A 13,775-nucleotide genomic window follows, 5' to 3' on the forward strand; every position below is an offset into this window, starting at 1 on the left:
TACTGATCCTGTTTTGAAGTACAGCTCGTATTTCCCTTTCCTCAGATGTCTCTGCTCCTTACATCTCTTTTATTTCTCGTTTGAAACTTCAAACTGCCTCTGATGTCCTTATCCTTACTTAAAAAGAAAGCGTGTGCCTGCAAGTTGGATCCTCTGCCAGCTCACTTGGTAAAAGTCTTGTCCTTTTTGACCAGTGATACACATTCTTGATTTGTCTTGTTTGTTTTCCCATCACTTAAAACACCTGCAAAAAATAAAAAAACGATCCAGCAGGAAATCCAGAAATGTCAAATGTGTAATCTTTTTATACATGTAACAGTGATTGTCCTGTCTTGTTGACTAAAGACACAACCCAGTTCTTCCTCTGGCTCAGTTCTAACGAAGCGAGCTCAGTTCTGTTAAAAAAGAAATATGACTTTGTTCATAGCCACACACATAGAAGTACATTTAAAATGACGAGGCTGCCTGTTCATCATCACACCCATCTGTTCACAAAAGGTCAGTGTGACATTTAAGCTGTAAGGGAGAGACATTCTTTGGTGCATCTTGTTTCTACTTCACCAGCACAGAGTGGTCCAGATACTGTATGTGGTGTACATTCCACAGTGGTTCTTCCTAGCAAATCAACCATGAGAGAAGTAATATACTGAGAGAGAAAGAGAGTTAGGGGAGGACCAAGGAAAGAAAAAACTGAGCTGGGCAGTGTGGTCAAAGAAGAAACCTGACGTGAAGTAGCCGAATTGTGTTTTTCAGAATTTAATTGGGTCTGTGGGGCATGCTGGGGGTTATAACAGGAAGATATCCAATCTTGCACTTTGGTTTTGTGATGATCTGATGAGCAGAGGCTGACATAAGCAAAAATACTGAATCCTGTTGGAGCCTGGTTTCAGCCCAACACGTGCTTCTCCACCATCATAAATTATTCCCTTTCTCATTTCTTCAAGCTTGTTTTCTATCTGCTTTCACATCCACAACTCAAGTGCTGCCTTTCAGTTTTTTTCTGTCTTCAACTTGAGACAGGCTGGATGTGCCTGTCTCAATGTCAGATTCATGTTTCCATCTCCTCATTTCACACTCTTCACATGCTGCTCATTGACACATCAGGAAAGAATATCTGTCCCCCTCTGGCTGATATTGACAATACCTGTTTCTGTTTGAAATCCACCAAATGAATTCAGAGGCACGAATAACAAACTGGTATCAGAGTAGAATTGCATTCCTTTAAAACAAGTGAATGTAAATTTATTAGGTTTAAGTTTTACACATTCTCTATTTCTTTTGTTTATCATATTCCAACATTCAGCCCTTTCTAATACTGGATTCTGTAACTGAATGTATGATATGTTAACCCTTTCCTGGTATGTTGGCTGTGTTATATGGTTTCCTTTAGCTGTTCAAGTTTAGTTTTAATCCAGTTTGGCGTTGACACAACACCATCCACTACTCTTGATAAACAAAGATACAATAAATATAATGATTTGATCTAAAACTGAGTCAAAGGTTAGAAAAACTGATTAATAGTGAGCAGCATGAATAATTTCTGTGCTCTCTTTTCTCTCAGGGGTGATCGCCTTGTTTTGTCGGCAGTATGACATCATTAAAGACAACGAGCCCAACAACAACAAGGACAAAGCCAAGAACTCGTCAGAGTGCAGTACCCCAGAGCACCCACAAGGGGGTCTACTGCGCAGCAATGTCTAGGACCAACTCTATCGCCTTCTGCAATAACGAACCTTAGATCTCAGGACAGGTGAGTGTGAGAAATGTATTCCATCTTTAAGAAGTTGTTGTCTGCCATCATACCAATAGCTGTTTTTCTCTCTGGCTTTGAGCACATAGTGAATGTGTCTAGCATAATCGAAACAATGACAAATCGTTGGGTTTCTAACATTCAGAGGTGATACTTCTTGACTTTAGAGACTTTTTGGTCTAAAAGTATAAAACTTGTTTAGAATTCAAAATGTCATTAGGATCTCATAGCTTTAAATAATGTTTGGAACATCTAATACCATTATATACAGAGGAAGAAACTGAAATAATTTTTCTCAAAAGCTTTTTCTACAATACAACCTTACTCCGAATTTTAGTTTTTTGTCTTTTTTCCACTGTGCCTGTCAACTTTGGTACCTAAAGCCTGTTTTACTCCAAATGTGGTATGAAGGAGGTCCGGTTTCCGGACAGACTGCCACTCATACCGACTGAGGTTTGTGCGCTGAACGTTTGGATATCGGCTCCCACAAGAGCACCAAATGGTTATAAATTTGACACAATAAGCTAAAAAAGATACATGTAAAAATAATAAGTACTATCATACACTGTGATCTGATATCCCCATTCATAAAACAAAAGCCATCAAAAATTTTGTGACACGGGTTTTATTCTTGAAATAAACTGGATGTACCTCACTTAAGCATGCCTCACATTCTTTCTGGAGCTCCGCATCCAGGTCCGCACTGCTCCACAGCCAGTGTGGGTGCTTTGATTGGACTCAATGTTTTTTGGTCTGTGAGGAAGCCGTATGGAAACCGGGCCGCTTCGGTGTATAGTAACATGCTAGTGACAGGATCGAACCGGAACTTATTTCTTGTATCCCTATGTAGGATTATATGGAATATCACATCTTATTGGTCATTTAATGTAATAAATGTAGCTAAAATCCTCACCACTACATAATGGCAAGCCAGCCAGGAGATACTGATAAGATGTGATATTCCATATAAATAGGAATTATCAATCTGATTGGTCTTTGATTATTTGACTTAATATTACCTTAGGTTATCTGACTATTCAGGGAATACACACTTCATATTAATTCAGACAGAGTCAAGAATGTAGTTGATCAAAATGAATTAAAATTCTATATTTCTAAACCTATGATTATACATGAAAAAGTATGAATGAAATGATGGTTGTATGGGATGACAGATATTGAATGAAATTATGGAATGTAAGCTAGATGCTTGTAGCAAAACCTCAAGTATCTGAGAGGTCTTGTGATGTCTGGGTTGTAAAATCAGTTTAACTGTATAAGCTAGAGATTATTCAGAAAACCATCCGACACCATCGTGCAGAGTCTACGTTACCCCTTGTGTGAGGGTATCTCTTGAGTAGTCCGGGGAAGAGGCAGTCTGAGTGGTGAGTTCACCGGACGTTGCGGCTACACGAATCTCAAAGAGTCGTAGCCCCTTTTGAATTCAGATATCACCAGCCAGAAGATACTATCAGGGTCTGCAATTTAGATGTTCCACATTTGAGGTGATGTAGTGTCTGATATCGCTCGCAAGCGTTGCAGAGAGGCTTTAACATTGGTCAAAAGAGAGGATGGTTCCAAATGCTTGCGCTCCCGGTCGGCCTAACCAAGTGAACTGGTGAAGAACTGGTTAGATCAGGAAGTGATCTCTGTTTTTAGTAACTGTTGTTGACAAATTTAGACAAATCAGAATTTGACAAGTTTAAAAGGCCTTACGAAAATATCTCAGAAGATCCCTCCTTCCCTCAGATACTTAGAGAGGTTATTTCTTAGTGTGAAGTGAAAATGTTACAACATTAATAATAATATTATGATACTATTGTGTTCATACTTATAGATGAATTATTAATTCAACAATTACTGATCTGGTGTAATTTAAGATAAGAAATGGATCATTACAGGAAGAAAGTATAGAACACATTAATCAAATACTTTGGACTTAATTATATTGTTCATTCAACAAAAAATGATTACATGACGTTTTAAAGTAATTTATGTCAGGGAAGATATACTTTATTCAGAGAGTAGAAGATAAGAAGTCCTGCATTTTGCAGCCTTGAGGACTCATGACACATGCAGGATCTGATAAAAATATTTGCTCAAGTTCATTTCTTCATATCGGCACCACGGTGTTAGATTGACCCTTCTCTTCTCTTCTGGCACTCGCAGGGTACAGACGCTTCCCTTTTTGCTCCCTCATCTTTTTTTCCCAAGGCTCTTTGTCCTGTCTGCCCACAGAGCGCTTCTCTGCACTTCTCCTGAAAAACCCTATTTTTTAGAAATGTATTTAATTAATTGGTCATTCAACGCGATTGATAAGATTTTTTCAACGATGAGAACGGAGCAGGGGGCTCCCACTTGCCTGCAAGGGACACACCCGGCGGGGTATATGCTTGATTCTTGGAAAGAATGGAGGATTGTATGCCTCTCCCAGCTGTCCATTGAGGACGTCGAAGATGTGTGGATGTTTGGCCTGATGATCACTGGATTTCTTCTGATTGGAGTGGGAGGATATCTGGTTTTCTGGAAATTTGGGAAGATGGGAGCGATTGGAGGGCGACCCGCACCCACGGAAAGCACCGTTTGTGTGGAGACGTCACAGACTGGGATGTTACTCGAGGTGAATCGTAAGCTGGACAGTGTTCTAGCTGCATTACCGGTATTAGTGCGCCAAATGGATGTCATCTCGGAGAGGGACACCGGACGGTGTGGAGATGTTTAAAACCTGAATTGGCTTCACTGGAGGACTTGAATGATCAGTTACAGACTTGAAGGCAGAGAGCAAAATTATCTCTGCCTGACCCAAACAAAGTCTTGTTATCTGAATCTGATGCCATGGCAGCCTTGTGAATGCCAACAACAAACCCCCACGAAGGAATGCAGACAGATGCTGTGAAAGCCCGACCTACCCCCCCCCCTGCCTTCGGATTGGTGGACTTCAGCCTGGCGAGGTCATCAACCTGCAGGTGTCAATGTGCTCTGCGCTCCTCCCAAGATCTCCCTCCCAGCTGTGGCTACAGTGGCTGAGCGCCATACAGGGCTGCTCTCGCTGGGGAAACAGGATCCCAGCCCCCACCCCCACCCCACCCCCACCTTCCTCTCGGTGTCTCATGTTGTGAATTGTTGATGTTTGTGCTTATATGTTTGAGGCGTTTTTTTTTTTTTGCATAGTAAAGCTACGCCCTGCCGGGAGTAACTCTGTTATGCCTTTTTTCCCTCCCCCAATTTATCCTCATGTAATCCCCTTTTCATCTAATTGAAATGAGCGCTGTTATGGCTGCTCTCGTTGTGTGTGTGGTCAGGCTGTGCTGCGGAGTCAAGTTCCTATGCTCTGGGTCGCTGGAGCGCTGGCAATTAAGCTTTTTCTGATTCTGATTAAGGAGTTGGCCTGAAAGTCAAAAGTTAACTTCTGGTCATTTGATGAAATAGTTGGCCTTTTGGTATGCAACACCCTAAGAATCCTTCTCATTTATTTGTTTTACTCTAATACTGAGTAACGAAAGCTAGATGCTAACATTGAGCTAACAATGCTAACGGTGAAATAGAAGCAAATAGTTGGCTCAAAAAAGCTATCTCAAGCTACTTTTTTCAATTACCAACAACTCAATATTACAGTGAAATATATTTAACTACTTATCAACGTGCTGTGTATGACTCGTCTTTGCTTGTCATCTAGAATCTTCTGGCGCTGAATTGGCAACAGCCATCAAACTCACAGAACAGGAGGGAGAAAGTGACTTGTGTGTTTTGAAAATCGGCTACAGTAACCAAATTTGACCACAGGATGTCTGACGTGGTCTGGGGAAGGAGTTTAACCCAGGACATGCAGAATCAACACACTCACAGGAATAATGATCAAAATAAATGAACGGGAACAAACAGCGCACTGAAGCATTCGGTGGATGGAGTAAAGTCCGTACTCAGCGTCTGAGGAGGGGAGAGCAAAATAAGGTGAATCCTGAGAAGTAAGTCTTAACTGAGGGAGGTGCAGAGATAAGACTTACTGGGCAAAGGAGATGAGGAGGAATAGGGAGGGGCAGGTTGAGAGTTGGGTGAGTCGAGGTGTGTATATCCAGGAGAGGGAGCGTGTGGGAAGCAGAGGAGTGGAGCGACTGGAGAGATGGAGAACACTGGGGAGCTGCGTCCAGAAGGTCATGTAGAGGCGCTGAGTATCCTGACAAGTTTAGTTAATCCAAAGAGTTCCTTCAACAGAGATTCTCCAAAATTCCTGAAGCAGGTGTGAGCATAAAAAAACACAAAGCATATAAATCCAGAAAAATCACTAGAGGCTCAAGAAAACTAATCACTTTAAGGCTGAAATCTACCAGGTAGTAGTAATCATCCCGCGTTGAGGTGTGTTCTCCAACTCCTTAAGAAGCCAGTGCCGTTGATTGCTAACCAGAAAAGCTGGGCACCTCCCTCTCCTGAAAAACAACTCAAAGATGGAATGTGCGACAGGAGTACTCACCCCGACTCATGACAGTCCCCCCCCCCCCCCCCCCCCCCTCAATGGATGCCTCCTGGCGTCCTGGCAGATGCCTCCTCAAACTCCCGGATGAGGGACGGATCTTCAATAAAGGAGCGTGGAACCCAGGAACGCTCCTCCGGACCGTACCCCTCCCAGTCAACGAGGTACTGGACGCCCCTGCCACAGGGTCGGGAGTCCAGAATCCTGCGAACAGAATAAACCAGACCCCCCTTGTAGAACCGTGCAGGCGGGGGAGGAGCAGGCATAGGGCAGAGACGGCTCGTGGTCACTAGCTTCACCAAGGACACGTGGAACACCGGGTGAACCTTAAGAGAGGGAGGCAGGGCCAGCCGGACCATAGAGGGCATGGGGATGTCCAGAGTCTTGAAAGAACCCAGAAACCTGTGCGAAAGTTTGCGGCTGGATGCCTTCAGGGGGATATCCTTGGAGGAGAGGCAAACCTGACCAGGAGCGTAGGACGGGGCAGGACGCCGCTTGCGATCAGCAAGCCATTTGTTGGTGTCAGCCGTCCTGTCCAAAGCCGCCCGGGTGGAGGCCCAAGCCGGTTTGGCCCCCCGGAGAAACTGTGGAACCGTGGTGAGGGCTGGAGACTGTGGAGGGAACAGGGAAGGTTGATAACCCAAGGAGGATTCAAAAGGGGACTGACCTGTTGCTATAGAGACGTGAGAATTGTGGGCTAATTCGATCCAGGGGAGGTGCGAACTCCATGATGATGGGTGAGCGGAACATACACAGTGTAACATAGCCCCGAGTTCTTGGTTCATACGCTCACATTGGCCATTGGTCTGGGGATGTGTCCAGAGGTAAGGGCGACTCGAGCCCCCAGAGCCTCTGCAAACTCTCTCCAGACTCTGGATATGAACTGGGGACCACGATCAGACAATATTTCCTCTGGGATACCGTGTAACCGGAAAACATGTCTGATGAGCAGTTTGGCTGTAACAGTAGAATATGGAAGAGACTTAAAAGGAATGAGATGGCATGCTTTGGAGAATCTGTCCACAATGGTGAGTATGGTGGTAAACCCATGAGAACTCGGTAAACCACATACAAAATCCAGAGCCACAGGAGACCATGGTCGAGAAGGGGTCGGCAGAGGGTTTAACAGTCCAGCCGGAGCCCGGTGATCACCCTTCTGCTGAGCACAGATGTGACAACCTGAAACATAGTCCTTGACATGACGGTACATGGCCGGCCACCAGAATATGCGTCTGATGAGTGCTATTGTACGTCCTACTCCGGGGTGAAGTGAAAATCTGCCAGTAGGAGCCCAGTGAATGACCTTGCTTCCCACAGCCTGCGGAACCCAGAGTCTGTCAGGAGGTCCCTTACCTGGATCAGGGTCAGTTCTCTGTGCCTCCAGTACCTGGTCACGTATCTCCCACATCACACCTCCCACAACACACGCCGGGGGTAGGATGGTGGAGAGCTCCGTCTACTGGTCAGAAGTATATTGTCTCGAGAGAGCATCTGGTTTTATGTTCTTGGATCCGGGTCGGTATGAAATCTGAAAGTTGAAGCGAGAGAAGAAAAGGGACCACCTGTATTGTTGTGGGTTGAGTCTTTTAGCCTCTCTGAGGTAGACCAAATTCTTGTGATCGGTCCAGATGACGAAGGGAATCTCAGCTCCCTCAAGCCAGTGCCTCCTCTCCTCAATGGCGAGTTTTACTGCCAAGAGCTCTCTGTCGCCCACGTCGTATCGGCTCTCTGTTGGGGTGAGACGGCGAGAAAAAAAAGCACAAGGGTGAAGGCGATGGTAGGACGGTGATACCTGTGACAACACGTCGTCGACTCCGGTGTCTGAGGTGTCCACCTCGAGTGTAAACTGGAGTTGGGGTTCTGGGCGATGGAGCACTGGAGCGTTCCTGAATAATCTTTTCAGCTTCTGAAAGGCTGCTTCAGCCCCTGTGGACCAAACAAAAGGGCGGTTAGTGGATGTGAGGTTGGTTAAGGGTGTGGCAGTCTGACTGAAATTTCTGATGAATCTTCTGTAGAAATTGGCAAAACCCAGGAATCTCTGAAGCTGTTTACGTGACGAGGGGGTAGGCCACTCTGTGACCGCCTGGACCTTCTCGGGGTCTGCCTTCAGTCTCCCACTTTCGATCACAAATCCTAAAAACGTAACAGTAGAGACATGAAACAAACATTTTTCTGCCTTCACCTAAAGCCGGTTCTCCAGGAGTCGTTGCAACACAGATTGCACATGCAAAACATGTTGTTCCAAAAGTCTTTGAAAAATTAAAATGTCATCCAAGTAGACAGTCACGTACTTATTCAACATATCTCCTGAAACAGAGTTCACCAGAGACTGAAACACAGCAGGAGCATTAGTCATGCCGAAAGACATTACCAGATACTCAAAATGTCCTAACGGAGTCTTAAATGCAGTTTTCCACTCATCACCCTGTCTGATTCGTACCAAGTGGTACGCGTTTCTGAGATCCAGGTGGCTAAAAATGGTGGCGTCCTGAATGGGTTCAAATGTGGAGGTTAACAGAGGCAGAGGATACTTGTTTTTTACCGTTATTTGGTTCAGTTCCCTGTAATCAATACATGGCCTGAGAGTCCCCTCCTTCTTAGGAATGAAGAAAAACCCCGCTCCCAATGGTGAGGTGGATGGCCTGAAAAGACTGGCTGCTAGAGACTCCTGGATATATTTCTCCATACTCTCCCTCTCAGGTTTAGAAAGGTGATATAGTCGACTGGAGGGAAGTGGGGCTCCGGGTAACAACTCAATGCTGCAATCAAAAGGTCTATGTGGGGGAAGAGAAGAAGCACGGTCCTTACTGAATACCTGTCGGAGGTCATGGTAGGCCAGAGGGACGTTGGAGAGGTCTATCTTTTCAGAAGGAGAGGTTGTGGAATTTTGGAGAGTTGGCGAGGCTGAGCGAAGGCAGGCTAGAGAACACTCTGGACTCCATCCTTCAATCTGACTGGTTCTCCAGTTCAGCTGGGGATTGTGGTGTTTCAATCAGGAATGGCCAAGAACCAATGGAGACTGGGGAGAGGGAAATACAAAAAATGCCAGAAGTTCTGTGTGGTTACCTCATACCTTTATCTGCAGAGGGATGGTCTGGTGAGTGATGGTGGACAATCTGCGATCATCTAGAGATGAAACCGTGAGAGGAGACGACAAACGGGTGGTAGGTGTATTCCACCTCTTTACCAAACCGACATCCAACATAGATTGCTCACAACCTGAGTCCACCAGAGCTTCTAACTGAAAATGTTCAGAATTAAAATACACAGTGCATGGAATTGAACAACGGGAGCTGGAAGAGTCTGAATTCCCGCCCACCAGTAGCCCCGGCTTTACTGATGGGCTCTCCCTTTTCCCAGAGCAGGACAGGCTCTGGCAAAGTGTCCGGTTCCCCCACAATATAAACAGAGACCTGACCTCAAACGATGTTCCCGTTCCTCTGGGGTAAGGCGAGTGCGACCCATCTGCATAGGTTCATCAGCTGTGGTGGTCTCAGAAAAGGAGCGATGGCCACCCAGATTTCGGTCAGGAATGGGAGCTGGACGGGCACTGCTGGCGGGGCGCCGTAGCTCCTGGTGACGTTTATCAATGGAGATGGCTAGGCGAATGAGCCCCTCGAGAGACTGAGGTTCGGGGCACAGCGCCAGCTGATCCTGTGCACGATCACTGAGGGCCTCCATGAATGCAGCTATCAACGCCTCCTCGTTCCACGAAGTCCTAGCTGCCAAGGTTCGGAACTCCACCGACATGTCTGCAACCGATCGTCGGCCCTGCGACAGGTTCCAGAGTCTTTTCCCAATATCTGTCCAAAAGTTAATGTAAAGTCTGTTAAAAACTCATCAAAAGGTCCTGCTAAAAAGGCAGCACAATGGCTCTTAGCTTCCGCCCACCGTAGGGCTCTTCCACACAGCAGTCCAATAACGTAAGAAATCTTACTTAAATCTGTGGGAAAGGCTCCAGGTGAGCGTTCAAACGCAAGCCGGCACTGGAGCAGGAAGCTGTGGCACTCCTCGAACTCACCGCTGAATGTCTGTGAAGGAGGAGAAACGGCTGGACGAAAATGGGTTATCTCCGTGGAAACAGTAACTCCCGGTCCGGAGGCAACAGGAGCGGCCGCTTGAGGTTCCGACCTTGAAGTCTGTGGCTGCGGCTGCGTAACCCGGTCATGGATCTGCCGGACCAGGGCCTCCAATTGCTGGTTACAATTGTGGGCTGCGTTGAGCTGATCCATAAGCAGTGGTAATGTCTGTTCCTGTTGGGACATCCTCTGAAAAAGATCTGAGAGGGTTGAGTCTGCTGGGTTAGCGGAATGATTCTGACATGGTCTGGGGAAGGAGTTTAACCCAGGACATGCAGAATCAACACACTCACAGGAATAATGATCAAAATAAATGAACGGGAACAAAAAGCGCACTGAAGCATCCAGTGGATGGAGTAAAGTCCGTACTCAGCGTCTGAGAAGGGGAGAGCAAAATAAGGTGAGTCCTGAGAAGTAAGTCTTAACTGAGGGAGGTGCAGAGATAAGACTTACTGGGCAAAGGAGATGAGGAGGAATAGGGAGGGGCAGGTCGAGAGTTGGGTGAGTCGAGGTGTGTATATCCAGGAGAGGGAGCGTGTGGGAAGCAGAGGAGTGGAGCGACTGGAGAGACGGAGAACACTGGGGAGCTGCGTCCAGAAGGTCATTTAGAGGCGATGAGTATCCTGACAAGTTTAGAGAATCAAGAGTTCCTTCAACAGAGATTCTCCAAAATTCCTGAAGCAGGTGTGAGCATAAAAAAACACAAAGCATATAAATCCAGAAAAATCACTAGAGGCTCAAGAAAACAAAGCACTATGAGGCTGGAATCTACTGGGTAGTAGTAATCATCCCGCGTCGAGGTGTGTTCTCCAACTCCTTAAGAAGCCAGCGCTGTTGATTGCTAACCAGAAGCAGCTGGGCACCTCCCTCTCCTGAAAAACAACTCAAAGATGGAATGTGCGACAGGAGTACTCACCCCGACTCATGACGATGTCATTCTTACTTTATTCTTACAAATTGCACCTTTAACTACGTACAATGTTTAATGAAATATAATTTGCTCATCTCATTTTTGATTTCTCATTCCATCACTCTGGTTGAGAAAAAAGGAATTACTGATGACCATTAATGCTATTTCCTTTTAGCTAAAATTCAAAGCTTGTATAACATAGCAACTGTTGCAAGGATTGGTTTGGCTCAGAGATGGGCCACTAACTTCAAAGCAGTGACAGGTTTGCAAGTACTGTGAAATAAATGCAAATCTTATGCTGGATTGGTCATGTGTTGATCTAACATCCCTGAATTGTCGTTTTTTTCTTCTTCAGACCCTGAGAAAAACAAAAAGCCATCCTCCAAAACACAACCTACCAAGAACAGATGGAACCATTACAAAAACCATGTTGACTCAACTGAGAACTTCACAGAACGGAAAACTGAGAACTTTTAAAATCAGTGGCTACAAGCAAACAGTGAGCAGCAGAAAACAGCAGTTTTTGTTGCAGATGAACTGGACTGTAGCCTGCTTCCAGCAGGTATACAGGAGTCTCTAACTGAGAACCACTTGAATCATACGGTTTTTTGGTTACTCCTCATTAGTAGCATGGAATCCACAGAGCTGATCTTCCAACGCGAATGTCGATGATCAAGATGCCAGCTCTCAAATTGTGGAATCTTTGGCAGCCAAACTGGATTCACCAGCCCAGGTTTCAGCCAGCACACAGCAACAAGCTAGACTCTGTTTTAAATCAAAGACTTTCACATTTTCTGCTGACCTTTATGCATTACTTTTCTGTCTATTACAACCCTTTGTGTAGCGGCTTCTCTCTCTTTGTCCTTCTGTGTCTATCTTTTCTAGAAGCATTTGGTGCTCCTCCTTTTGTGATTCCTTGAACATCCTACAATCTTGATTTGGGTTTGATTTTATTATTCGGTCATGAGTATTGCACGAGTTTTGTCTACTGTCTTTCTCTGGCATCAGTTAAATGATGCATCTGTTCTTTGGCCCCACTAACAGGAAGTTCAGACTCCTGTACAAGTTCAAACCTGAGACACTCATTAAAGCCACCCACAGTTGGTCTGACGATGACTGACTACAGCTAGGATTCACGCAGAGTTCAATAACTGACCTGCAGTCTCGTTCACATCACATTTATTGCTCCGATGTCCAAAAGCTTGCATGCAGTGCCGACTTTTAGAAGAGTGGCATGACGGGATTTAGGACCATATACAGGCTTCATTGTTCATCGCTGCATATTCAGCACCATATGCTGTTTGCGGTCTGCAGGAGGACGCACAGAGAATATGGATGTGGAATCATCACCTAATGCAAAGTGTACAGTGGGCAGAGTTTGGCTGAGTTTCTCTTGCGGTTTGGCTGATGACCAACAGGGATGCCAGGAAGTGAGAGCTCAGAGGGGATGTGTGCTCAGCTGTGTGGCTGAACAGTGTTTCACCATCCAGACCGTAGGGTGATTAAAACAGAAAAGATATTTTCTGGCTCCTTTTTAGAAGAAACGTTTGAAAACCAAGTTGTGGAGGCACATTGCACACCAGCATGATGCCTTATTACAAGCATTCTTGAGATGTATTTGTGATTACTATACCACATGAAGCTACTGCCACACCAGCTGGTAAAAATGAATTTGGCAGTCTTTTGTAGTGGCTAAAGTTAATTAACCTGTAACTGGATTGACTCAAATAAGTAATCAGTTGTATTGATCATATTTTTGAAAGGTTACAGGATACAAACAATAGTAAAAACAGTAAATGACAAAGTTTTAATAGATGATTATTGGTCAGCTCTCAGACTGTTTGAGGTGACTCCAAGGTTTTTGTCCAAAATCAACTGAGGCATTTTTGTGCTTGCTAATGCTGACTAGATGGGCTTTTTGTCGCAGGCTAAAAGTAAAATGAGCTTATTCAAATTAATACCAACAACTTGCCTTGTAATTGTTACTTTAGCCTTTATTCTTTGCCACAGAACACAAGATTGTCATAGGACCACCAACCCTACTACACTTTGGAAGCATCAGCAGCGGAATGCCACTGCTTCAAATATAAAATCTATTATAGTTTATGTGGGAGATTCAAACCAGCCGCAACGTGGACCTTTGTGGGCGTGTCTCAGAAGAGGCATGCCAGGCCGTGCCGCACTGCTAAAGATGGGTTTTGGTCCTATTTTTTCCGCAAGCCGCTTCTGGGATATGACAATTTCCACAGTTAACATAAGGCAGGAAATCACATACAGTTTCAGTGTAAAACCCCAAACAATTTTCAAAATGAAAGACTATTGCAGTGATGCTGTTTCATATCTATGTAGATTATGTCAATACAAGTGACCTAATGACTTACTGACTCCCAGCAACGTTCCAGAAGTGCAGCGGTGTGTTTTTCATGGCTTTAATCTTGGCAGTGGAGAGGAACAACGTCATATATGCCATCAAACAGCAAAATCAAATAGGATTATCTTCTTTTTGGTTTAGTTGCTGATGGCACAAACAAACTGTGACCTTTGAAGTCTAGACGGATTTTGTGATCT

General features: G+C 45.0%; 1 protein-coding gene across 3 annotated transcripts in view; it reads left to right on the plus strand.

Moving 5' to 3' along the window:
* fndc5b (fibronectin type III domain containing 5b) overlaps positions 1 to 13,477 on the plus strand; it is a 56,543-nt gene extending 43,066 nt beyond the window's left edge. For 2 of the 3 annotated variants that reach the window (XM_070556203.1, XM_015976819.3), the window contains 2 exons: positions 1,562 to 1,750; positions 11,563 to 13,477. In XM_070556203.1, the coding sequence (XP_070412304.1) occupies positions 1,562 to 1,701 (140 nt within the window). In that variant the 3' untranslated portion in view covers positions 1,702 to 1,750; positions 11,563 to 13,477. Of the gene's footprint in view, positions 1 to 1,561; positions 1,751 to 9,303; positions 9,384 to 11,562 lie in introns of those variants that run through there. The other variant, XM_070556202.1, reaches the window with a different exon arrangement.
* The last annotated feature ends 298 nt before the right edge of the window (positions 13,478 to 13,775 follow it).

The sequence above is a fragment of the Nothobranchius furzeri genome, chromosome 11 (assembly GCF_043380555.1).
Source record: "Nothobranchius furzeri strain GRZ-AD chromosome 11, NfurGRZ-RIMD1, whole genome shotgun sequence".
NCBI classification, from domain to species: domain Eukaryota; kingdom Metazoa; phylum Chordata; class Actinopteri; order Cyprinodontiformes; family Nothobranchiidae; genus Nothobranchius; species Nothobranchius furzeri.